The sequence below is a fragment of the Macrotis lagotis genome, chromosome 7 (assembly GCF_037893015.1).
Source record: "Macrotis lagotis isolate mMagLag1 chromosome 7, bilby.v1.9.chrom.fasta, whole genome shotgun sequence".
Lineage (NCBI taxonomy): Eukaryota > Metazoa > Chordata > Mammalia > Peramelemorphia > Peramelidae > Macrotis > Macrotis lagotis.
In genome coordinates this window covers 784,270-811,815 of record NC_133664.1, presented here as the reverse complement: position 1 = coordinate 811,815, position 27,546 = coordinate 784,270, and the positions used below count along the sequence as shown (strand labels likewise).

The 27,546-nt window shown below is 46.9% G+C and overlaps 1 protein-coding gene across 1 annotated transcript in view; it reads right to left on the bottom strand.

Annotated features, from left to right (window-relative positions):
• The window catches only part of DYNC1I1 (dynein cytoplasmic 1 intermediate chain 1), a 149,271-nt gene that overhangs the window by 22,986 nt on the left and 98,739 nt on the right, over positions 1–27,546 (bottom strand). The window contains exons 11-14 of the mRNA XM_074195358.1: positions 15,266–15,412; positions 13,324–13,437; positions 12,196–12,329; positions 9,963–10,107 (exon numbers count right to left, since the gene is read on the bottom strand). Coding sequence (XP_074051459.1) covers positions 9,963–10,107; positions 12,196–12,329; positions 13,324–13,437; positions 15,266–15,412 — 540 coding nt within the window. The remainder of the gene's footprint in view (positions 1–9,962; positions 10,108–12,195; positions 12,330–13,323; positions 13,438–15,265; positions 15,413–27,546) is intronic.

The following is a 27,546-nucleotide window of genomic DNA, read 5'->3' as shown; positions in this document are numbered from 1 at the left end:
AGTTCAACAGAAACAAAATAGCCAGGGCACTCACAATAAAGTAAAGACTTCCCCCAAATCAATCACAAGTTTTAAAAATCCCAGCCCAAATGGGGCTGGGAAAGTGGGATCGAGGCATATCAAAGGAGCCACACAGGCAGAACAATGACTTACAGCACAGACCCCTCAAGTAATTAGAGGAAGAACGGGAGGCAGCCCAAAAATTCCTAGGCGGAATTAAGGGATAAAAGCATGTGTGTGTGTATGTGGGGAGTCCTGACAATGTGGTCTCCAGGTCCCTTCCAGCTTTCACTCCAATGATCTCAGGTGCCTAGGAATGGAATCAGGGAAGAAACCATCTGCGGGAGGGCAGGGGAGGGCCAGAGGCTGACAAAACTCCATCCAATGGAGACACCAAGGGAGCAGGAGCCACAAGTCAAAAGAAAACAATTGGGAAGCAATATAGAGGAGAAAGACCTGGAATAAACATGGGGAGAAAAACCTCAGGATTTGGGGGTCTGGGGATGGACTGAAGAAAGGGATCCTTTAGGTCTCCAGAGGGAAGAAAAAATTACTTAATTAAGGAACAGCCAGCAGTGTCTCAGGATCTTTCTCTCTCAAGCATAATGACCAGAGCCAATAATTTTATAATTATATACAATTAAACTACACAGATCTCCATCACAGAGCTACTTCCGCAAACCCAAGGATGCCTTTTTAAGATGACCAAAGATGGCCATTGAAAAATCAAGGGCACCCCAAGGATTTTCAAAGGCCCAGGTTGTATTGCTACCTCATCTTTGAAATAGGGTCAATGGATGGATCTTGATGGCAATGTCTCCACTGCCCACAACTACTCTCCCTATTGGGCTGTGCAAGACTTGCTTTCTCTCATTTCTGCAGAGGCCCTGACTATACTACGTCTCAGAAGGGAAGAGATGGGCTGGTGTTGGCTCCCTCTCCTCTTCTCTTTTTCTCCCCAGTTCTGAGCACTGTAACCTGTCTTCATCTTCACTAATTCATTCATTGAGTCCCCCAAAATTCATTCAATACCCATGGGGCTTTCACTGGGTTCAAAGCCTGCCTTATACTGACCTTACTTTTGATTTGTCCACTTGGGAAACAAAGTACATTTAGAAAATGAAAAGCCACATTCCCCTGTGTGTTTGTAAATATGTCAACAGCATATAAATACCCATACGGGGAGAGGGAGCAGGATTAACTTCCTATAGAAAATGGTGTGGGAGTTGAGCCAGAAAGGAGGCAGAGGTGAGGAGGGAAAGCACCTGGCACAGGACACTGTCAGGGCAAAGGCATGGAGGTGGGGAGGAGAATTTGCCAGACTGTAGAGTACAGGAAAGGGAGGATTGTGTGATAGGGTTGAATTGGATGAGCCATGACAGGGGTAAAAGGGTAATCAGGATAGAGATGAGGGCAAGTCTGGAGTGGGGGAGAACTATGTTTGACTTGAGGTTGTTTGGGGAAAGGAGGAAGCTATAGCTAGGCTGGAATCTTCATTCAGGAGAGACAGATAAAACAATGATAACTCACACCAGAGAGACCATAAAACTACTCAAGTTTGACTCTGTTTGTTTCCTCTGCCAAGAAACAGAATGTTTTTTAAAGGCAATGACAGGACATCCATGACACACAGGGAGTTGATCCCCAAGATAGGCAGATGGACATGATAAGGAGAGAGTGAGGGAGTATCTGGTTGACCTAGAGGATTCATGTCACTTAGACTAGATGAACAATACTCTTAGGTACTGAATTGATTGGTGGATATGAATGATAAGCCACTGTCAGTAGTATCTGGAAGTTAGGAGAGGTTCTAAAAGACCATAGAAAGGAAAATCTTGTATCAATATGCAAAACTTGGAAGAAAACAGAACCTATAAACTAGGTCAATCAGCTTGACTTCGACTCCTGGGTAATTCTAGAATGATTCAGAAAAGGGGTGATTAGTGCATATTTAAGAAGGGAAGCAGAGATTGCAAAGAGTCTTCAGGGTTTTATCAAGAATGAATTAGTATGGGGCAGCTAGGTAGGTGCAGTGGATAGAGCACCGGCCCTGAAGTCAGGAGTACCTGATTTCAAATCCAGCCTCAGACACTTAATAATGACCTAGCTGTGTGGCCTTGCATGGGTCACTTAACTCCATTGCCTTGCAAAAACCTAAAAAGGGCAATGAAACTGTGTGCACCCTTTGACCAAGAAATACCACTGTGGGGATCTGTAAACTGAAGAGATCATGAAAAAGGCTAACAAATCCACATGTACAAAGATATTCATAGCAGCTCTTTTTGTGTTGGCAAAGAATTGGAACTTGAGGGGATGCCCATCATTTGGGAAATGACTGATGAAATTATGAAATATGTATTTGATGGAACATTCTTGTTCTAACTATAAGAAATCATGAGGGACAAGATTTCAGAAAAGCTTGGAAAGACTTGCATGAATTGATGATGAGTAAAATGAGCAGAACCAGAAGAACATTGGACACACTAACAACAGCATGGAGGGATAATCAGCAATGATGGACTTGTTTATTTCAGTAGGACAATAATCAAAGACAATTTTAAAAGACTTGTGATGGAAAATACTATTCATATCCAGAGAAGGAACTGTGGAGTGTAAATGCAGATCAAAGCTTATTATCTTCAATTTTTAAAATAGTCTTCCGTATTATGTCATTTTTTTCTCTCTAATGTTTTCATTCTTCTGATTGGATCTTATTCTTCTCTCACAACATGTTTAATATCGATCTATGTCTAGCATGGTTATAAATGTGGAGTCTAGATCAGATTGCTTTCTGTCAGGGGGGAGGGAAGAGAGATAGGGAGAAAAAATGGAAAAACTCAAAACCTTGCAAGAAAAGATTAGTAAAAACTGCCATTGCATGTAGTGGAAAAAAGAAATAAATAAAATATTTAAATTTTTTAAAAGAATAAATTAGGCTTATTAAAACTATCTTTAGTCATATAAAAATGATCTAAATTAGATTAGAGAAATTCGAATTAAAAACAACTGAGGTATAACTTTATACCTATCAGATTGACTGATTTGTCAGAAAAGGAAAAGGAAAAATTGTGGAGGGTATGTGGGAAACTTGGAACACTAATACACTGTTGGTGGAGTTGTGAACTGATTCAACTATTCTGGAGAGCAATTGTCCCACCTTCAATAAAAGAGACTGAGGCAGAGCTCTGAGTCAATGGCACTTAATTAAAGCATCCATGGGCCCTTCTAATGAAGTGTATTTCAGATCTTTCTCACAATCTAAGAGGCCTCCTTCTTCTGGGATCTTATTTTTATAAAGTTTGATACCCAACTATGCAAAAGAGGTGGTATGAAATACAGAATCTCATTGATTGGTAAACTTTGCTCTTGAGGGCCAAAAATGTCATATTAGCAGGGAATCGTAGATTTGGTGAAGCATGGGACACTTCCATTGATTTAGGTTAGGCAGGAGAAAATGGCACAGACTATACATCCATGACTAGGTGGTCATAAGGTGCTCACTTGCTTGGTCTGGAGGTACAAAAATTAATTAGAATTTGATTAGGGGTCCTTACTCATTAAATCAACTTTCTCAGAAACTCTGCTCAAATCCTGTGCACCATCTGCCCAAGCTCATCTTTGCTGCTTCAGCCTTTGAGAGCCTGGGGTCCCCTCCTTGCTGGGATGAGGAGGCTGCCCATGTAATCATTGGATGAGGCAAACCCAGAGCTAGTCATTCTATGTCTTCCTCCCAGGCTCACTGACAGGCAAACAAATGGAAGTTTTCACAATTAAATAATTTCTTATTAATTCAACTCTGAGTTTGACTTCCAGATGGTCTCACAATATTCTTAAAATAATGGTGTTTTTTTTAGTTTATTTTGCAAGGCAGTGGGGCTAAGTGGCTTACCCAAGGCCACACAGCTAGGTCATTATTAAGTGTCTGAGGCCGGATTTGAACTCAGGTACTCCTGACTCCAGGGCCAGTAATCTACTATGTCACCTAGCTGCCCCTTGAAATAATGTTTTGAACTAGATCATATCCCTTTCAGGCTCAGAAATCTTTCCTAAAATCTCACTTTGCCTCTTCCCCAATGGCCAGATTGGGACCTAGGCTCCCAAGTCTTCTCCAATTTTTCTGATCCCTCCCACTTCTTAGAATGAGAATGGGAACAATGCTGATTTTCCTTCCATGATCTTAAGGAAATGAAGAGATCACCAAAAATGCCCAGCTTTCACCTTCATGAGCTATCTGAGGTCTTCATAGAGGAAACTTTCTCATTGGAAGAGCCTTAGTGGTTCTTAGTGACTCACTGTTTGGGGAACTGAAATAATTATTTGGTGATCTGATAACACAGGGAGCTCCATGGTCTTTGTGAGGCATATTTACAAGACAGAAGCATGTCCCATGACTTAAAAACACCTGACCATTACCTACTTGTGGTGGTCTCTGGGGACACAAACGGCACTTGGGAAGATGCTGATCTTAAACTGGATCCCTCAGGGACACATTATATTTGCTTCATTGTTGCCCTTTGAAGGCAAGACATGCAGAAAAGAAACTGAGTCAGGAAATAACTGATTAAGAGCAGGATCCACCATCTGGACAGCGATTCAAACTATAAAGAACACAGATCTATGACCAGAGATGAGTCTATGTCAAAAGGTGAATGCGACTGTCCCATAAAATGGAAGTGGATAGCAGAATAGATGAAAAACTAGAATCCTACAATATGTTGTTTACGAGAAACACATTTGAGACAGAGAGATACACACAGGGGAAAGGTAAAAGGAGGGAGCAAAATATATTATGCCTCAGCTGAAGTAAAAAAAAAAAATCAGGAGTAGTGAGTGATCTTGACCTCAAAGAAAGAAAAATCAAATATTTATCCCATTAAAAAGGATAAGGAAGGAAACTACATATTCTTAAAAGGCACCAATGGTAATGAAGCTATATCATTACTAAACATGTATGCACTTAGTGGTATCTAAATTCCTAGAGAAAAAACTGATTTTACAAGGAGACATAAACAACAAAACTTTAATGATGGGAGACCCCAACCTCCCTCTCTCAGAATTAGATAAATCTAATCAGAACTAGATAAATCTAACCACAAAATAAACAAGAAAAAAAGTTAAGAAGTTGAATGAAATCTTTGAAAACTTGAATATGACAGACCTCTGGAGAAAACTTAATGGGGATAGAAAAGAATATATCTTTTTCTTGGTAGTACATGGCACCTTTACCAAAATTGACCATGTACTAGGGCACAAAAATCTTTTAATTAAATTCAGAAAGGCAGAAATAATAAATATACACTTCTCAGACCATGATGCCATAAAAATTACATGTAATAAAGGGTCATGGAAAGATAAACCAAACACTAATTGGAAACTAAATAACTTAATCTTAAATAATGGGTGGATCAAACAGCAAATAATAGAAATAATCAATAATTATATCCAAGAAAATCATACTAATGAGATATTACACCAAAATTTATGAGATGCAGTCAAGTCTGTTTTGAGGGGAAACTATATCTCTAAATGCCTATATGAATAAACTAGAGAAAGAGGAGATCAATAAATTAGGTATGCAACTAAAAACCTAGAAAATGAACACTTTAGAGATCTCCAATTAAATACTAAATTAGAAATTCTGAAAATCAAGGGAGAGATTAATGACATTGAAAGCAAGAAAACCACTCATCTCATAAATAGTTGGTTTTATGAAAAAGTCAATAAAATAGACCAATCTTTAGTTAATCTGATTTTAAAAAAAAGAAAGAAGATAACCAAATTACCAGTATCAAAAAAACCAAACCAAAACAAAACCAACTACGAGGAGGAAATTAAAGAGATAATTCGAAGCTAATTTGTGGAACTGTATGCCAATAAATTGGATAACTTGAATCAAATGGATGAATATTTACAAAAATACAATTGCCCAGATTAACAGAAGAGGAATGAAAATACTTAACCCCATTTCAGAAAAAGAAATTGGAGAACCATCAATAAACTCCCTAAGAAAAAGTCTCCAGGTCCAGATGGATTTACAAGTGAATTCTACTAAACTTTTAAGGAACAATTAATCCCTATTCTATATGAACTATTTTTTAAAAAATGGAGTTGTTCTACTAAATTCCTTTTATGACACCAACATAGTGCTGATATCTAAACCAGGAAGAACCAAAACAAAGAAAATCATAGACCAATATCCCTAATGAATATCAATACAAAAATCTTAAATAAAATTTTAGCAATGAGATTACAGTAAGTTATTCCATGTTCAGGTAGGATTTATACCAGGTAGGCAGGGGTGGTTCAATATTATAAAAAACACTCAACATAATTGAACATATCAATAACAAAACCAACAGAAATCATTATTATTTGAATAGATGCTGAAAAAGTCTTTGATAAAATATAACATCCATTCTTATTAAAAACACTAGAAAGTTTAGGAATAAATGGAGTTTTCCTTAAAATAATAAATAGTATCCATCAAAAACCATCAATAAATATATGTAATGGGAACAAACTCAGATCATTTCCAACAAAATCAGGGGAGAATCAAGTATGCCCATTATCACCACTGCTATTCAATACAGTATTAGAAATGCAACTTTAACAATATGAGAAGAAAAAGAAATTGAAGGAATCAGAATTGGCAATGAGGAAGCAAAACTTTCACTCTTTGCAGATCATATGATGATACACCTAGAGAACCAGAGAAAATCATCTTAAAAACCCCTTGAAATAATTAACAAATTCAGCAAAGTAGCAGGATATAAAATAAACCCACATAAATCATCAGCATTTCTATATATGAACAACAAAGCCCAAGAGCAAGAGATAAAAAAGAGAAATTTCATTTAAAGTAACTATAGACAACATTAAATACCTGGGAATCTACTTTCCAAGACAAATCCAGAAACCATATGAACACAATTATAAAGCTCTCCTCACCCAAATAAAGTCAGATCTAAATAATTGGGAAAGTATCAATTGCTCATAGGCTGAACTAATAGAATAAAAGTGACAATTCTACCCAAATAAAATTACTTCTTCAGTGCCATATCAATTAAACTACCAAATAACTATTTTACTGAGTTAGAAAAAAATAGTAACAAAATTCATCTGGAGCAACAAAAAGTCGAGAATAGCAAGAGAACGGATGAAAAAAAATGTAAAGGAAGGTGACCTAGCTCTAGCAGACCTAAAATTATATTATAAAGTGGCATTCATCAAAACTACCTGGTACTGAATAAGAAATGGAGTAATGGATTAGGATGGGTTCAAAAGAAACTGCAGTAAATGACAAACACAAAGACATTATCTTCTGGGATAAGAACTCAATATTTGACAAAAATTGTTGGGAAAACTGGAAAATATATGACAAAAACTAGGCATAGAACCAAATCTCATTCCCTATACCAAAATAAGCTCAAAATGTGTACAGAATTTGGACATAAAGGGTGGCACCATGGATAAATTCTTTCAGTTCTCTGGAAAGGGGGCAAATTTATGACCAAACAAGAAATAGAGTACATTATAAACTACAAATTGCATTATTTTGACTCTCTTAAATTAAAAAGTTTTTGTACTAATAAAATCAATGCTGCCAAAATTAGAGGGAAAGCAGAGAGTTGGGAAATAATCTTCACAACCAGGAGTTCTGATAAAGGTCTCATTCCTAAAATATATAGAGTATTGCATAAAATTTATAAGGTTATAAGCCATTTTCCAATTGATAAATGGTCAAAGGATATGAATAGACAGTTTTCAAATGGAGAAATTAAAGCCATATATAATCATATGAAAAAATGCTCCAAATCATTATTGATTAGAGAAATGCAAATTAAAACAACTCTGGCCATCTATCAGATTGGCCAAAATAAGGAAAAGGGAAAATGATCAGTGTTGGAGAGGTTGGAAGGATTGAGACATTGATGCAATGTTGGTGGGATTGTTAATGGATCCAACCATTCTGGAGAGCAATATGGAACTATGCCCCAAAATAAAACTGTTCATTCCCTTTGACCAGGCAATTCCAATTCTAATCTATATCCAGAAGAAATCATAAAAAATGGGAAATGTCCCACATGCTCCAAAATATTTATAGCAGTGCTTTTTGTACTGGCAAAGAATTGGAAATTAAGGGGATGCCCATCAATTGACAAATCAGGGTACACAGTCAATGAGACAGAGCAAGCTTCCTATGGCAAACATTTTCATTTGAATTCTTGTAGACTCCTGGGTCCCCAAAAGGGGATGACAGGGAAGGTCTAGGTCTCCCTGTTCCTAGTAGAGTTCTCACCACCCAGCCCCAACAGGGCCTCCTTCATGTCCATGAGCTACTGCTGCCCTCCTGGGAAGTGGGGAGCAGAATGGCTAGGGGGGGAGGCATGGAGAGAGCCAGTAGGCAGAGTCCCAGTCTGGAGTCCAAAGAGATCCCATCGACCAGCAGGACCAAGGCCTCAGGGCTACAAGAGGCTTCTCCAGGCATGGGCAATCCTTGTTAAATAGCTCTAGCATCCTGTGGAAATTAGTTTAGCTATTTTATTTCTTATATACACCTGCATGGTCAGCTCTAGATATATTTTCTTTCCTAGTGCACAGGACCTAGAGGCAGTCTTAGTGAAACCAGGGGACTGAAGGCATTGAAATTCTTTGGTCTAGTCCCTCACAAATGGTTCCTAACCTCTGTTCAAGGGTCTCCAGGGAGGAGTTGTTGGGAGGCTCAGTGAGGTAATATGTATAAAGTTTATCACTTGGCCTGGCATCTAGTAGGCTTGTTCCATTCCCTTCCCCTCCTTCCTTAGGACAAGTCTCTTGTGAATTGTCTTTGATGGATGACTCTTTCCGGACCTTTGGGAGCCCTCTCTCCTGACCCTCCTACCAAGCTGACTGGTCACCTTGGTTAGATCTTCATTCAGACTAAGACCCACTAAAGGCAAAGGGCTCCAGAGGTCCAGGGCTGGGCCACCTCATCAGTTCCCATGGATTCAATGTCCATCTCTTTAGAGGTGAGTCTATTCCATCCACTTCTCCAGCCCCTCATCTCTCTGTTGTTGAACATCTTGAAGAACTCCACATGGTGAGAACATAACTCCTTGTTACTATGGAGAATGCCACCATAACCTGTTCTCTAGACTCACAACCTAGGAATCATTCTGAACTCCTCACCCTCCCTCTCATTCCCCCACCTTCCCAGGTTATGCCAATACCTGCTGACTTCCCCTCTGCAGCATCCCCTGAATATACCCCCTTCTTTCCTCTAAGACTGCCCCCAGCCCAATACAGGCCCTCATCACCTCACGTCTGGCCTGTTGAAATAGCTGCCTCGGGTTTCCCCACTCTAGTCCATCCTTCATTCAGCCTCTAAATTGATTTTCCTACAATTTAGGATTGACCATGTCCCTCCCTACTCAGGAAACTCCTGTGGCTCCCTCTCACCCCCAGGATCAAATAAAAGAGGCTCTGCTTGACCTTTATATTCACCCCCACCTCCCTTTCCCATCTTCTCACAATTTACTGCCCTCGCCAACCTCTTAGAATCCTGTGCCCAAGCCTCCTTCATGTCTTGATTCCTGAGCATTTTCTCCAACTGTTCCCTGGGTCTAGAGTGTCCTCCCTTATCACCCCCTTCTCCAGGAAGCCTTCCCCAATCCTGCTTAATTCTAATGTCTTCCCTCTGTTGATCATCTCGCCCCACTTCCTTTTATCCTGCTGAGCTCCTCCAGGGGAGGGGCTGCTTTCTGCCTGACCGACCCTAACCCTGTAAAAGTAATACTTGTCTATTAAGAGCCCAGGAATGCATCTTGCCCTGGGAAAAGCCTCAGGGACACACTGAGGCCCACATCAAGGCCCACACTTTGAGGTGGGCCTGCCAGGTGGCCTGAGAAAACCTGAAGAGAGATGGGATGTTACTCAGGTGAGCAGAGAGAGCTCAGTTAGACTTTCAGTCTGGGACTTCTTACCTTGGTGCTCCACAGTTTAACTGTCCAGTCAAATGATGAGGTGACAAAGAGGTGGGAAAAGTCAATGGGGCCCACGGCCATGTGGCAACTGATTCCTGTCACTGGTCCTTGGTGTCCTTCGAAGACCTCCCCAATGCCAGCCTTGCTGCAAGAAGATCAGAGAGGACAGACTCAGTGGATATCCTTAAAACCCACATTTTCTTTCCAGTCCAGACTTGCATCTCCCCCTCAAAGATGACTCCTGTCATGGATGTCAGAACACCTATGTCCTCCTCTTGCCGAATAGGATCTAGAGATGAGGTCTACCCAGAAAATGGCACAGGGAGGGAGGTGTGGGTGTAGTTTAGTGAAAGGGCCTGGAGCATAGAGGGAGGGAGAGAGGAAGAAAGGGAGGGAGGGAGGAAGGAAGGAGGGAAGGGAAGAAGAAAGAAAGGAAAGGAGGGGGAGGGAGGAAGAGGAAGGAAGGGAGGAAGGGAGGGAGAGGAGAAAGTAGGGAAGAGGAAGGAAAGAAGGAAGGAAGGGAAGGAAGGGAGGAAGGAAGAAAAGAAAGGAGGGGAGGGAGGAAGAGGAAGGAAGGGAGGAAGGGAGGGAGAGGAGAAAGAAGGGAAGAGGAAGGAAAGAAGGAAGGAAGGGAAGGGAGGAAGGAAAGGAGTGTAGGATGAAGGAAAGAAAGAGAGAAAGAAGGGAGGGATGGAGGGAGAAAGAAAAGATGGGAGGGAAAAGAGAGAAAGAAAGGAAGGAAGGGAGAAAGAAAAACAATAGCCTTTTCCTCTGAAAGAGAATGAGCTCATTTGGACGCTGGCCAGACACTAATTAAATGCCACCTATTGCCAGAGCTCCAGGCAGCCTGGCACTGATTCCAACAATCTCCTCTCATGCCAGACTGTCCCTGCAGTCACATGTAATTAGGAGTCTCAACAATGATGCCAAAATGAAGGCGTTTCACAGCTCCATGTGTGCATGGCCTTGAATGTGGCTGGGCTGCCAAATCCTAGGGCATTCCCTTCCTCCGTCACTGTGCAGAGGGGGCACTCCCCACCTGCCAGTGCTCCTAGGCTGCCAGCAAGGATTTCGGTGGGCATGGAAGCCATGCCCAGTGAGTGCCAGGACCTGGAGCAATGCTCTGGCCAGCATCCCTTCCCATCAGTTTAATGAACATGAGGAACTGATCTCCGAGGTGATCACTGGAGAAACCAGCCTTGCTCCTTCCAGAACTTAAAAGATTTATAGGAAACAGGATCAGGAGCTCATTGAATTTATGGAGGGGGATTTGCACCTTTCCCTGGGTAGGTGAGAAGAAGCAGTGCTAGAGCCTCCAAAAGGGACTCCCTTCCAGAGAAGGCCAAAATGAAATCCCTCCCAAGCCAGGGACAGAAGGCTCTCCAGGCTGGGGGTGGGGAGATGAGTTAAACCAAAGCCTGTATGGAGCATTCCCCCCAGCCCCTCTCCTCCTTCCCACCCTCCTTCCTTTTTCTTCCTCACTTCCAGCTCAGATTTAGCAAATGTTCTGGAACAATAAACAAGAGGGTTCTTCACTGAGGAGACTCAGGAGGAGTCCATTCCATGGTGCACTGGTGGCCACTGAGGCCCATGAGGTCTGGATGATCTTCAGATGCCTGACCCTCTGCCTGGCCTAGTATTGCAAGTATTCCTAGTATTGTCTCACCCCCCCAGCCTAGTATTGAACCCTTCCCTTTTCCATTCCCATGAGGATTTCCTTCATGGAAGTCCTGGGGTAGATTGAACACTGAACAATAATGAGGGTAACGGTTCTGAAGTGATGCTTGTCCTAGGCTCCTGAAGAAGACCCTGACATCAGGCAGGAGATGCCACGACAAGCACTAGAATTGATTTTGTGTGCTCATCCACTGAGATCTTTGGTGTGCCCCTGCTTCTCCCCTGAGAATGGGACAGGGTTGCTTCCTACCACAGCCTCCCCCCAGCAGGTGGTCAGTGAACTGGATGTCTCCATCTTTCTCATCCACCTTTCCCAGACATCTTCCCAGATTCCTTAGGTTTCCGTAGACCTGCCCCCGGCAATATGCCATATTGGCATTGGCATGCCAGCCCAAGGAGGATCTTGAGAGCCAAATGGCTCCCTAGCCCAATCTCAATACAGCTCATTTTCCTTTTTTGCAACAACTCAGACAGACCTTCTAGAGGCCAAGTGCCAGCATCTGGCTCTATCTCAGAACACACAGTTATTAGTAATGAGAGACAAATAGAAAATCACCTTCCATGGCGGCAAGCTGTGTAGACAGTCCCCTCCTCACTGCCCACCACAAAGTTGTTGACATCTCCCGTCGGGAAGGCCATTCCGGTGACCGCCACAGGTTTCGATTTGTTATACACCAGCTCCATGCTCTCCTGCCAAAACAGATCAGCGTCACCTTTCTACTGGTCCACTGTCACAAATACCATCTAGTGGTCATTTGACCCAAAGAGCTGGGGCTTTTCACCCCAAGCATCACCAGTTCCCACTTCTTGGAGACCCACACAGCCCTGCCTAGAAAGCTGACAATAGCCTGGAACTCTGCCTCAAGACCACTGGCTCCAGCTTCCTTGCTCCCCCCACACCAAAGACCTCAGAGACTTTCTTGGAACATCATTTTATGAGAGCAACTTCAAGAGTCAGGGTTCAAAGGAGCTGATGTCCAGGCTCCCCCTAGATGGTCAGGAAGCTCAGACCTCCTGGGGAGCTAGGGTGAGGAGGTATGCTGCGAGGCAAATGTCCCCAGAGGAAAATATCAAGTTATTGTAACAGGAAGGAGGGGCTCAGGTCAGCCTTCTGGCCATTCACTGGCCAAGAGGGCACCCTCCAACCCCCTTGTCCTGCTCCCCATCCTTCACTTCTCCAACCTCATGGAAGTCACAGTCTCACCCTTGAACTGTCTTCTCAACCATGCCCCCTCAAAAGAGAAGCTCACTTGTCACAGACCCAGTGCTCTCCTTTTACAGAGGGGGAAACCGAGGCTCAAAGAGGGAAAGACACCCAGATAGGTAGACCATCAACCGCAACATGTGGAATGTGCAATTATCAATTCTGCCACAAGGGGCATGCCCCCCTTTGCACCCTAAGCCCCTATGTGATTGAGAAACACAGAGACAGAGACAGAGACAGAGAAATACTATTAATAACCATTTTCACCATATTACCTTACATCAGTTACCGTTAATACACTCCTAGGGGAAAGGCCAGCGATTTGATATTTCCAGGAGGAGGAGGAGGCAATGACTGGGAGATGGAGGGAGGTGGCTTGGCTCCCTTTTTTCCTTTTCTCCTGCAGCCCCTTCTAGACTGGCAGGCAGGTGTCTGGCTACCTATCCCTGGGTCACCCTGCCTCAGTGGCAGACCACTCACCTGAGGAGTGGAGAGCATGTCCAGGCTCCAGGAGCACAGCTTCCCATCGGTGGAGACAGTGATGAGGTTGTGAGCATTCTGGGTGCCTACCACGTTGACACAGTAGACAGGATGCTGTGGACAGAGACAGCAGGTGAGAGGCCAGACAGCCCACCAGAGCCTGGAGAAGATGTACCTCAATGGGCTCCACCAGGGCTGTGGGTAAGAGATGGTACTGCTACCCTGCACCTGCCTAGAGAGGCCCTGGTTTTGGGTTCGAGCCTGATTTCTTTGAACCAAACTGCCAGCAGAGCAGGCCATGATCTGGAAGGTAATTTGAACTTTGACCAGAGTCCAGAAATCTAGAGGGGGTGCTGTCCTCCCCAACCATCTTTCAGCAGAATCAGGAAAGTCCCCAACAAGAGCTAAGCTGAGCCCCTTGTTAGAATGATGGGAGGCCACCAACTGGCCCGGCAGCTGCTCACCATATGCCACCTCCTGGATCCCAGCAGCAGAAGATGGGGAGGGACTTCAGGAGACCGTCAGGCCAACCCATCCCCCAACAGAATCCCCTCCAACTATCTCCAACCAGTGGTTGTCCAGTCTCTATTTGGAGTCCAAGGAAGGCTTTCTAGGGGTTGGATTCCGGGACTTTCTCTGCCTGGTCCTAACTGGTAGACACTGGTGATTCCCAGAAACATTCAAGATTGCTGGAGATTGGCCCCTAAATGGGTCCCTTTGCAATGTGTGGGCATGACCTACAACCCAGAAGATGTCCCAGCAGCTTCTCACCCAAACTAAGCCAGACCCCTCCCCTCCAGTCTGGGGGAGGTTGGGACAGAGGAGAGGGGATCTACCCTAGGCACCACATAGGAGGCATTTAGTGCCACCTGGGGCAAGTCACTTTACCCCCTGGCCTCAGCCTCCTCATGATACAAGGGGTCCATTGGGCCTCTGAGGTTCCTGCATCTCAAGCTCTGGGATGGTCACTCAAGCTCTCTTTGATGATCTGCTTTGACAGGGAACTTATCACCTCCTGAGGCAGCCCCCAGCTCTTATCATAAGGAAGTATTTCTGGTGTGGAGCCTAATTTAGCCTCCTCACAAATTACATTCATTGCTCCAGGTTCTGCCTTCAGATGCCTGAAGACAGCCGGGTGCTCCCCATGCCCTGGACCACATGGCCAAGAATACCTGTTTTTTCTCCATCTGCCAGGAGGGTTCATCCAGATTCTCCTGGGTGTCTCCCTGGCCTCTGGGTCCCAGGCCAGTGTATCCAGGAGAGCCAGGGCACAATCATGTCTAAGTCATTGGAACCAAATGGGGAGACCAATTTCCCAAGACTGTGGGCACTTCCTTTCCCTGCCTGCCTGGATGGAAGGCCCTTGCCAGGTCTCATTAGCTTTGAGTTGGGCTTGTCATTCCTCATCACCATCACCCTGATGTGGGCAAACTCCCCTGATCCTGATTTGATGCAATCTGCCCCCCTGGAAGCAGATGCGTTCCCTGGGCGGCCCAGGAAGAGTGGGAGCCCCACAGATGAAACAAATGGGGCGCCTCTCCTGGCCAGGAACCTGGAAACAATGGGCCACTTGTATTCCAGACCCTCAATTGGGCAATATGGAGAAAGAGTATCATTTATCCTGAATGTCAGGAGAGAAGCCATGGAGAGAGACATGCCCCCCCCCCACTAATTGCAACACCCACCTGTCGTTCTCCCCAGGAAAGGCCTGTGCTCTGGCCCGTTTAACTAAATTACGGGAAATGGTTTGGAGATGGTGACTTCTAACCCCGGGGATTATGTTGTCACGGCAGACTCTGGAGCAAAAGTTCCCCCTCCCAAGGAGCTTTGTGGGGTGGGGTCTGCAGAGCTGTTTGGGGCGGGCCTAGTGTCCTCCCTTGGGTCCGCCCCAGTTGGAAGGATGCCCCTCAGCTCCTTCTGGCTCGTGGCTTTCCAGACCTACCGTGTGGGCAGCTGCAGATAGGGGGGTCCGCTGCACTGGGGTCCCCCGGTGGCTGCGGTTGTCCCAGAGGACGATCTGGCCGGAGTAGGTGCCGCCCACCACCAGGTTGGGATGAAAGCGTGCCAGGCAGACAGACATCACTGAGGACTGGAGAGAGCAAGAAGAAGCATCCTGCTAAGGACCCAGGTCCCAGGCTTGGCATTCTAGTAAGAGGGGCAACCTGCGGGCCTGCCCTCCTTGGCAAAGATTGGAAGGGCCTTGGCAAGCCAGCTCCCGTGAGGGTCATTGTGTCCATTTTACAGATGAGGAAACTCAAGGGGAGACACCCAGGCTCACACAGAGCAATTACCAGCTCGGGTCTTCCCTACTCCAAGTCCAACCACCCAGAAAGATTGAGCCAGATCCCTTTCTATTTGATGAGATTGGGCTTCTCACAAGACATGAGGTTTCCCACCAGAGCTGGGAGAGACCACCACTGTGAGGTAATTATTAAGTATCTGAGGCTGATTTGAACTCAGGTCCTCCTGATTCCAGGGCTGGGGCTCTATCCACTGTGCCACCTAGCTGCCCCTGCCCTCTCCTCTTTAATTTTTATTGAGGACCTAAAATGTGCATGGAAGGGACTGTATTGGGAGCTGGGACTCTAGAAACAAGGATATGATTGAGCCTGTCCTAAGGGAGCCTCCATTGGCCTGGGAAACGGGACATGGAGTCAGAGGACCTCCTTGTGGGTGGCCCTGTCACCACCTCTCCTGATGAGTGGGCTGAATCTCCTGTTCTTTGTGGCTGCATGGAAGGCTGTCAGTTCCCTCCAGGGCAAATAAGGGAACAAAGCCTTGGGTCTCGGTGGCCCAAGGGCAGCGGGATTCTCCTAGCATTGCTGGGAGCCCCCTCCACCACCTGGGAGACCCTCCACTGCCTGGGAGCCCTCCTCTGCCACCTGGGAGCCACTCCACAGTCAGGGAGCCCCCTCCACCAGGCAGCAGTCCAGCCTCTGACGGAGCCCTCCAAGGAGGGAAGGCAGCAAGCTTCTCCTGCTCACCAGCCTTACCGGTTCCTCTCTAACTCCCAACTTGCTCCTAGTTCTTTCCTTTGGGGTCTAAAAGGACTCATCTGATACCCGCCCCTCCCCACATGACCTAGTCCCTTTCCTCCACTTCAGTTTTCTCCAGTTCTTTCAACTGATCCTTCTTCAGAATGGGCCCCAGGTTGCCCTCTTCCCCCTTATTTACCTTTGGGGAAACTGAGTTTGCCTGCGTGGTATCTGAGCCCTGACCACACGCATCCACACCCACTTCTGCCAGCCCAGACCTAACCCACCCAAAGGGCTCCCCACCCTCCTCTTCTATTTCAGGCAGAGTCAGCTGGGTTCTTCCCCCCAAGCCTTGAGGAGGTTCAGGCCACAGAGCCAGGAGGGGTGGAGGCTCAGCTGTCAGCCCTTTCCTCACTCTCGACACACTCCCCATGCAACCCAAGCCAGGCCGTAACTGCCTTCAAGTGGCAGGGAAAGCTGCTTCTCATTTCTCAGTTCCTTCAGGCCAGCCCAGGGAAAGCACGTCCTGGAACCGCAGAGGCCACGGGGCTTGGACGCCAGCCCTGATGCCCACATCTAGTCCCGATGCTGGGCCCTGGCTGGGGAAGATGCTGCCAGTGCAGTGGGGGGGATGGGGAGGGTCAGGCGGGGGGCCTTGGGGACCTAGCCCTGAGGCTGGGAGCAAAGCCAGCCTCTGTTGGCCTGAGGTGCCTGGGGGAGGGTTCCTGGGCATGGGTGACATTTCAGCCAGTCAGCAGCTTGCTCCCAGCCCCAGGTGAAGATGCAACCACCCAGGGGACCTCAGCCATGCTGGACATTTCCCTATCACCTTCCAGGGGAGGAGAAGCAAAAAGCCACCTTATTCTGCCAATCTCTTAACCCTCATTCCCATCCCAGGACATAGCCATGAGCCCAGGGGTGCAGTGGAGGGAGAGCCCCCTGGCCCGTGAGTTCAGAGCCCCTGGAACACCCCAAACTCAAGGAGCAGAGTTCAAATTCTCAGGGTCCCACCTCCCCAAAGCTCCTCCTAGAGGAGCCACTCTGCACGCAAGGCTTCCCCAAGAGCCAACCAATCAAGAAGTACATATCATGGGAAGGTAGGAGACACAGAAGGAAAACTCCAAGTTGTTTCAGACACTATGCTAGGTGTGAGAGATACAAAGAAAAATGAAATAGCCCCTGCCCTCAGGGATGTTATGTTCTATAAGGGAAGAAAACAGGCACTGGTAGAAGCATACAAAGACCAAGCACAAAATGTGCACCCGGTAATTTGGGAAGGAGGGGATGGGGGAGGGGGAAGTAATTCTGGATCCTTCCAGAATGGCCAGTGCAAGTTTATGCCAGATCTGAGGGACCCGGAGTCACATCCACTGTGGCCAGATGGAACAACGGGAGCCAGGCCAAGAGGTGTCTGGTTTTTTCCTAGAGTACTCAGGAGTCACCAACGTTAGGAAATAGTGGATTAACATGGACTGCTCTCCTTGGAATGTGAGCGGTCTGCCTCTAGATAGCTGACGCTGTGGGGGAACCATCAGAGGACAAGTTATTCCAAGCTTATCCAGCCTCGCTCTTATGACATGCATAGACCAAGTGGACTTGTCTGATATCTTTTTTAGTCCTTCCCGTAACACATTTCATCCATCGTATCATGTGGTAGCTTTGTGAGTCCAAGTCCCACTAAAGATGGAGAGCTGATAAATGCTATCATCTGGATATTGGTCACTTGACAAGAATTCTTTTGTCATCACAACCCATTACACAAAGAAAATCTCTTACTTCCTGAATACCTTTCCAACTCTCTGCGTGACCTACAGCTTTAATCATTTGAAGATTTTGCTGTCCTGTGACAGGAGTCTCAGTATTACAGTATGTTGTAAAAGCTTTGCTGTTAACAAGATGGGCCTTTGTTTTTAGGAAGAAGCATAAATTCAGTTTCCCACAGATAATCCTGTCCAGTTACTGCTGTACCCGGCTCCTTTCCCCTCTGAAGTGTCCAAAGGAATATATGGTATTGGATAGTATCATACAACTGTGATCCAGAGTTTGAAAAATGAATTAATGAATATGAATAAAAAATGTGAGCTCCTCAATACTACCTCATATTTCTCAGATTGGCTAATGATGGAAAAAATGTCATTGTTGTCGGGGCTGGAGGAAAACAAAACAGGCATTGATGCATTGTTGGCGTTGGGAACTGATTTAACCATTCTGGGGAGCAATTTGCAACTATGTCCAAAGGGTCGTAAAACTGTGCATACCCTTTAACACTATTACTAGGGAATAGTTAGGGGGTAGTGGATAAAACACTGGCCGTGGAGTCAGGAGGACTGAATTCTAACCTGGCCTCAGCCATTTAATACTTATTAGCTGTGTGATCTTGGGTAAGCCAGTTAATACTATTGCCTCAAAACAAACAAACAAAAAATACCACTTCCAGGTCTCTATCCCAAAGAGATAAAAAACATATAAGAACCTTTTTGTACCAAAATATTTGTAGTGGCTCTTTTTATGGTGGCTAAGAACTGGAAATCCAAGGGATGCCCATCAATTGGGGAAAGGTTAAACAAACTAAAGTAAATGAATGTTATGGAATGCTATTGTACAGAAATGACAATCAGGAGACTCTCAGAAAAACCTGGAAAGACTTAGTGAACTGATGTAAAGTGAAGTGAGCAGAACCAGGAGAACATTGTACACAGGAACAGCAAATGGTGAGTGCTTTTGTAGTTCAGCAATATAAAGATTCAAGGTAATGTCGAAGGGCTTATGGTAAAAAATGCCATCCACCTACAGAGAAAAAATGATGGTGTCTGAATACTATGCACAGCATACTATTTTAAAAAAATATTTAATTTTCCTCAATTATGTATTTTAAACAATTTAAACATCCTTTTTTTAAAGTTTTGAGTTCCAAATTCTATCATTTCCTCCTTCCATTCTTTCCTCTCTGAAATGGAAAGGAATCTGACACAGGATATACATGTGCAATCATATAAAACATTTCCACAATAGTCATTTTTACAAGAAGACTTGACTACAAAAAAGAAAGAAAATGAAAAAATAGTAGAAACACACTATTTTTATTTTTCTTAGGTCTTTGGTTCATGTTTTCTTTCCCAACCAATATGGCTAATATGGACATCTGTTTTGCATGACTGTACATGTCTAATCTAGATCTAATTACTTACTGTTTCAAGGAAGGAAAGTATTTGGAATTCAAAAAAATTTTGAATAGGTTAAAATTGTTTTTACGTATAATTAGAAAAAAATACAGATTTTAAAATTTTAAATATTTTCTAAAAGAATGTAATTGTATCTTCCAGGACCTCATATAGTAGGCACTTAATAAATGCTTGTCCTTAATGAAAATCACTTTGGAGACTATGGAGTGGTAGAATACTTGAGGACAGGACAGGACAGGACAAATAAGACACTACTGTGGGTAAGTACAAGAGGGCATCAAAAAAAAAAGATCCCTGCCTTCAAGGAGATTACAGTCTAACAGGGGAGAAACAAGCAGATAACTCTGTACAAACAAGCTCTCTACAAGATGAACGAGAAATAGCAGAGGAAAGTCCCACAGATTAAGAGGAATTGGGAAGTCAATAATCAAGGCAAAGGAGAGAGAACATTCTAGGCTTGGAGACAGCTCAGAGAATGCCCAGAGATGAAGCAGCCTGGAGGCTAGTGTCAGAGGATGTGTTGGGGAGTGAGATTAAAGAAGACTGGAAAGGTGGAGGGTTGGAGTGCAGGGAGGAGAGGTAGGGTATAAAAGGCTTTCAGTGCCAAACAGGATTTTATTATGGACTCTGGAGGCCACTGGAGTTTGTTGACTGTGTGTGGGGTGGGAGGAAGGTTGTGGTTTATGACATGATCAGAACTGAATTATAGGAAAATCACTTTAGTGTTGGAGGATGGGCTGGAATCAGGGGGAGGCTTGAAGCAGGAGCCCCCTCCCCCAGCAGCTATTGGCATAGTCTAGGTGTGAGGCCATAAGGGTCTTTGCCAGGGTGGGGACAGTGTCAGAGAAGAGAAGGGGGTACCATTGGGGAGAGATAATGCAGAGGTGAAAGGTTGATGGTGAGAGAATGAAGACCCCTAGGTTATGAGTCTAGAGGACTGGTTGTGATGGTGTCCTCCACAGTCATAGGGAAGGGCAGTGAGTTTGGGAGGAAAGAGAATAGTTCAGTTCTGGCCATGTTGAGTTTAAAATGTCTCTGAGACCTCTGGGTCCAGAAGTCCAACAGGCTGTAGAAGATGTGAGACTGTAGAGATTAGGGTTGGATAAATAAATCTGAGAGTCTTCAACAGAGAGATGGTGAATGAATGAATGAATGAATGGTGATGAATCCAGGGGAGCTGGTGAGCTCACCAGGTGAAGGAAGCAGTACAAAGGGGGAAGAGAAAAGAAGAGGACCCTGCACAAAGCCCAGAAGGACTCCCATGATAAGAGGGCATGATCTGGAGGAGAAGCTGGCAAAGGAGACTGAGAAGAAGTCAGAGAGGTAGGAGGGGAACTGGGGGGCATCCCATAAGTATAGAGAGAAAAGAATATCAAGGAGTAGAGATTAACCAGCAGGGTCAGAGGGCTAAAGTGAGATCAAGGAGAAAGAGGACCAAGAAAAGGTCATTGGATTTGGCAACTTGGCCACCCTGGCTACTTTGGAGAGAGCAATTTTGGTGGAATGCTATTATTTTATTTATTTTGGTAAAGATTTAGAAAATTTGGTCAAAAAATTTATTTTGGTACTATCTTAGAATGTATTAATAATAATACAAACATTTAAATGCAGGTTTGCAAACAAGGTTTTCTCATGTTATCTTACCTTATCTGATCCTCACCACAATCCTTATATACTAGACTGCTGAGTCCAAGTCAGGAACCTGAGTTCTCACTTCCTAGCTATGTGGCAAGCCCCCAACCCCTCAACCTCAGTTTCCTTCTCTGTAAAATGGGGCACTTCACAGGGTTGTGAGATCAAGGGGGGTAACATTTGTAAAATTCTTTGAAAACTTTAAAGCACTAAGTCAAAGGTTATCTTTAGTAAGACTTTTGTTATCCTCACTTTACAAAGGAAACACTTGGAATTGGGGGGGAAGAGAAGAGAACACAGGATGATCACATAGGTAATGACTGGGTCTCTGCGTTGCCAACCCCAAGACTAGGCCTCTATTTGTTGCACCATCAAATGGAGCAGATAGAGGATCATTCTCAATAAAGCTGCCGCTGAGGAAGACTAGTCCAGCTCCATGTGGCTGCTGGTCCTTTGGAATGATATTCGTCATAACAGCTGATAGGTTCAAGTCCGACCAGCCCCTCTGAGATGAGGGCTGCTCACCCACTTTTGGTGTCCACCTTCACCCACTCTCACCTGGCCCTCCAAGAAGCTGGAGCATCAGCAGTGGCCATACCCTGCTGAACCTTCTTGGCAGCTGGGCTAAACCAGGCTGAGGAGGCCTGAGGGATCTCAGACTTGTGCATGAGGAAGGTGGTGTCTCCCCCAATGGGAGGGACAGATGAGAACAGTTTGTTCCAAAGGTCATGGAGGCAACTGAAGCAGATCCTGCGGAGTCCTTGAAACTTGGTTAGACATCAAAGACACCCAGGGCACCCAGGGCACCCAGGGCACCCCAGTCATCCTGACTTTGCCTTGACCCTGACCTGTTGACTCTGGAAGAGAGAGGCTGATGATTGTGTCGCTCTGCCCCCCTTCAATCCAGTTCATACACAAGTCAAGACATATTTCCATGACATCATTGTCCCTTTCCAAAAACAAAGGACAAAGAGCAAACAGGTGCCAGGCATGGGCTAAGATCACAGGTATAACCAGCTCTGTGGTGGTCCAACATTTCATTCCTTTGAAGATACCAGTTCAGAATCTTAAAGAAACGAGAATAGCCGACATTTCAATAGCCCTTTCTCTCCACATGGCACCTCATTTGATCCCTTCATAAACAGGTGGGTAGCTGCTATTATCATGCCCATTTACAGATAAGGAAACTGAGGCAAGATTAAGTTATTTCCCCAAAAGAACCTGTCTTCTTGACTTCAAGCCTGATGCCCTTCCACCACATACCATCATGTCCCAAAGGGAAAAGAGTCACTTGATAGCACTGCCTGGTGATGGATTTTCCAGAAAAGGCTCTAGGCTTGGCTAGACTTTCTGGTTTCATTCAGGGAAGCATTTCATGGGTTCAAGGGGCTTGTGTAAAACTGGGCCCAAGCTGTGAGCCAGGGCCAAATTCAACTTTTTTTTGGATGAGGATAAGAAAAGACTGAGAGACGACTCCATGGATCTCCTTCCTACTTGAAAAGCCACCCCCAACAGCCTCCTTCCAACCCGAATGTCAAAATCCTACTTAATTAAAAAAAGGGAAGTTTGTACTCAGCGATAGCGTGTGTTGACATCTCTGCCTTTGATTTACAAGGGGATGGACTGGGGCGGGGGGTGGGGGGCACACATGGCTTTTTTCAAGAGAAAAGACGGCTTTCCAACTTAGCAGGAAAGAGTGTAGGCTGCATTAACTCGGGTGCTTGTTAAAACATGAAGGATTAAGGGCCAAAGGGGAGGGAGGGATTGTGGGTGTCTCCAGTTCAGAGTCTTCAAGAATGTTTGTCTGGGCTTGGGGAGAATGTCTCAGGTGGCCACATGAAAGGCCGCTGCAGGGCCTCAGCCACACGCCTGCTGCTCGGCCCCAACCAGCAAACCGCCCGGCCGACTTGAAACGGCGCCGCAAATGGAAGCTGCTCAGATTGAAAAACTACCAAGTCATTCCTTGTAGAGGGGCACAGGGAAGAGCCAGAAAACTGGCTCCCCTCCCCCTTCCCAAGGAGGCTGGCCGAGAATTGGGGTCCGGGAGGATGGGACTGGACCTGCTGGGGACTGGGAGGAAGGGACCCATCCTAGGAGCAAGGAGACCCTCCAGCCTCTTCAGTCAGATTCTCTTCGTACTTTGGAAGTGTTCTCAGAGTTCCTTTAGAAGAGTTCTGGGTGAGGGGAAGTCTCCCTACCATCAGCCTCTGACCGAATGAAGGTCTTGAAGGAAGGGATGCCCAGTGCCTTTGAAGCAATCATTGATGGATGCCCAGGATGTGGTGGGCATTGTGGGCCCCTGAAGGGCCTGCCTCCATGGTGCTTAAGGGCATCCTGCTGTTGACAGCTGGTTATCACTGGAGCTGGCAGTCCATTCAGACCTCCAGATCTTTTTAAGAACAGTCACTTCCCTTCATCTTACCCCTGCTTGACACTAATGCCTCTTAAATTTCCCCTTGTTACAGGCTCCCTCTTCTGTTATCCAGCTCATCAGTAGAAGCATGAAGGACACGGGGCCAAGCACCAAGGCCTGGCGCCTTCTTCCCCTCCTCCAGGCAGCCCCATTTGCACACATCCTCAGTTCTTCCCCTTCCCTCCAGCCTCTTTGCCCGACATCCAGTCACTTTACAAGGTCCTATTCATTTTACTTTCCCCCAGTTTCTTCTCTCCAGTCGTCCAGTCATGGCCCTGCTCAGGCCCAGGGTCTCTGCTCTAGACTCCTACAACAGGCTCCTGGTTGTCCCTCCTTCCTCCTCTTCAGGCCTGCGTACCTTGGGGTCAGCTCCTGCCACAGCCAGACAGGTCCCTGTCCTCACACATACCTTATTCCATTCCTGATGACCTTCACACTCTTCCCAATGCAAATCACTCCATCTCTTGACAGTGGGCTTTCCATCCTTCCTCACGTCTGCCCCTTCAAACATAGGTCCCAGTGCTCCCTTCTGCTCAGGGTCTTTCCTGGCCCCCTTCTTCCAGGTGTGTGACCCTGATTGAGTCACTGGACTCCCCTTGACCCTTCAAAGATTTTCAAATTGTACATTCTCAATTATAGCCATGTTGCCAACTTCTGCCAAAAGGAGTTTCCTCACCTGGAGGAGTCCATGAAATCTCAGGTGCAGTGACACCCTCCCCGCTTTCCTCCGGCTGAGTTCTTTCCTGGACATGGCTCCCATCCCTGACCCAGCGTGTCCCTGGAGCAGGTCTTCTGAGAACATCGATACCCTGCTTCTGTTCCAGTGGTCTGGAGTCCACCTGGACAGCTGACAGCTTGGCTTCTCCTTGTGTCTCCTTTGATCTTCACCTATACCAGCCACTTTGCCACCCCTCCTCTGCCTCCCTTTGCCTCTCTCTCCAGAACATCCATCCAGAGGCCAAGGGCCAGGGTTCTGCTTTGTAGAGGCATCAGCCAGGGGTTTGCTGCTGGTCCCCTTGCTGTCTTCCTCATCGGCAGTACCTGCTCTGGGATGATGCTCGCTGCTGGATATCTGAGTGGCCTTCTGGCCATTGGCCCAGATGAACAGATGGGCATTTCCTCTTGCATCTCCTGCCTCCACACCTGGGAGCAGACGGTTCCCATGGTAGGGGCACTCTCCCTCCCCCCACCCAGGCAGGCTTTCCCAATCTCCAGGGTTGCTGAGGTTTCCCCTTTTAAAAGTTTGAGGATTGCTTTGCTTTGTTTTTGTGCCCCAAATATTCCACATCATGCCTGGCAAATAGCAGGGGCTTAATAATGCTTTTCAATGGCCTGAGGTGGATGAAGTGAGAGGCCAGGTATTTGAAAACAGACATCAAAGTCTCCATGTCAAAGGGGAGGGGGAATGCACTAAGGGTCACATAGGGAAGAAGGCCTGGCAGGCCCGGGCAGAGCCCAGGGGTGGGGTCTGAATGAGACCCTGGGGATGGAGCAGCCCCTCACTAGCCAGGCAGCAAGACCAGGAAAAGCCTCTACCACTTGCTCTGGAGAGCCCTGGGTGACCCTAGAGGGCAAAGCCGAGCAACCGAGGACACCCAAGAGTTTTCTACTGACTCTTTGCCTTAAAGACAATGTCAGAGAGGCCCAGCTGGTGGAGGTCAGCCAATCGGCCAGCCGGTCAGTCGGTCCGTCAGCCAGTCGGCAAACTTCCCCAGCCACTGTGCTGAGAAGTCCTTCCCCCAGGGCTTCCCGGCAGACAGGTGCCTGGGCCTCTTCCTTGCTGGCTGGGGAAGACCTTCCTCAGGCTGATGCTAAAGGGTTAAGGCTGGGTTCAGGGAGCAGCCCCTGCCTCTGCTAATGAACTCCATCCTGGCCTGCTGGGACCACCCTACCCTGGAAGAAGGGGTAACCTGATCCCCCACCCCAGCCCACCGGCCTGACTCTGCCGTCCTTGGCCTTGCTCCAAGCCCGCAGTGTGGGTGCTAAATCTGAGGCAGTGACCAGAGGCAGGGATTTCCCGAGCCCCTCTAGCAGCTGAAGCGAAGCCCACCGCTCTCCCTTCCAAGCCCCCAGCATTGCCTCCTTCCCCCAGGTGACAAGCTTCTCTTTGGAGCCTGACGGGAGGCTCCATGCCCAGCAGCCCGAGCCCTTGGGCCCCTTCTGCTCAGTGGGTCCCAGAGAGCAGGGGTCCCCCTGAGAGAGACCACATGCCAGGTCCCTAGAGGGCTGAAGGAGGAGGCTGCTGCATCCTGGAAGCCCAGGCTCATCAGCATGGTGGCTCTGAGCCTTCTTAGGGGTGACCAGCCACATACTGCCTGTGGGAGGAGGCAGCACAGAGTCAGCCTGGAGAGCCAGGCCCTCAGCCGGGCAGCCCACCCAAGCATCCCAGGGCCTAAATCAAGTGGTTTATACCTGATCAGGGGGTGGCTGGGTGGCACCATAATGCCCAGGGCCCCAGGCTTGGAGTTGGGAAGACCTGAATTCAAATCTAACTTCAGACACTGACTAGCTGTGTGACTCTGGACAAGTCACTTCACCCTGTCTGCCTCAGTTTCCTCCTCTGTCAAATGAGCTGAGAAGAAAATAGCAAACTACTCCAATATCTTTGCCAAGGAAACCCTTGGGGTCCTAAATCTGACTGAAACAACCAAACAGCAATAATCCCTGATTAAAGGTAATCCTGCCTCCTAAATCCCCCTTTCCTCAGCCCTGCTGGCTACATGACCACAACCTGGCCAGCTTACTGGCCAGGCTGCCCACTGTCCCACGCATCTGCTCTCAGTCAGACCAATGGGCGAGGCACAAGAATGCAGGGTCAGAGGCAGAGCCTCCCCAGGTGCCCTGCTCCAGGCCCCCACTTGGGTTCCCCAGGCTTCCTTGGGCCTCGTGACCTGATCATCCCAGTGACCTCCTCATTTTCCTGTGCCTGGGTTGGTGGATGCGGGGCTCTGGCCCCCCGATCCAGGGCTCTTCCCTCTCTTGGATGCCGCCTCCCGGCCTGGGCCTTTTTGTTCCCAGGTAGAATTACAGGATAGGTTTGGCAACAGCCCAAGAGGAGTCTAGTCGTCGGAACGGACATGTCTGCCTTGTCAAGTCGTCTCCCAGAGCTCCCCGAGTGGCTGACATGTTGTCCTCGCCAGCCTGTGTCATTTGGGCAAACTCCCATCACTTCCCTGTCAAAATAATTACAGTCCCCCCTGCTTACCTGGGCCCTAATTGTAGCATCAGCCGAGGCTGACAGCTCACCCACTAATGGATCCTTTATAGATGGTGCCAGAGAGGAATTAAAAATAATTGGAAATTAATTGAGCAGCGCACTTGGGACTGTCAGTAGAAAGGGGCCGGGACAGTGACTGGCCTGCAATGGGCTCCACCTCAGGCCTCCAGTCTTGGAAGGAGCAGTCAGGCTGGCACTGCCCAGGCTGTGGATCCAGCCTGTGCTCCCCCAGACCTCAGCCCTGAGGGCCACTCATCCAGCCTCTCCGTTGGGGCCCTCATCCAACCTTGGGAGCAGATTGTCCTGGTGTCCACCTCGGGCCTCCATTGCTCCTGGGTCTGACCTCCAGAGGTCCCTTGGAAGAGTTGAAGGCAGCTCTCGTGACTCCCCTAGTCTTCTCTGACTGATCTGCATGTGACTCAGACCCCAGGCTCTTCTTCAGCTTGGTTGTCTCTTCTGAACCCTCCCCAGAGTTCTTAGAATGTTCTTGGTAGGCAACTGCTTGGAGCGTTCTTTCCTGGGCCTGATGCTGACTTCCAATGCTTTATGAGAATGGTGGGCTTGAAGGAGGAGGGTGGGCGACTGGCCCTGCAGAATCTGGAACCTGCTCTTCCCGGAGCTCCCGAGGGTCTCCTTGCCCAAGCCCCTGCTGGGTCCACAGCTCTCACCAGCAGCTTCAACACAACCCTGGAGTGTGCACACACACAATGCCCGATGCACCCGGGCAAGCTCCCACTCCCACACAAACTCACATTCATACACATATGCTCAGACACTTGCACACCCACCGACATGCAAGCCCTC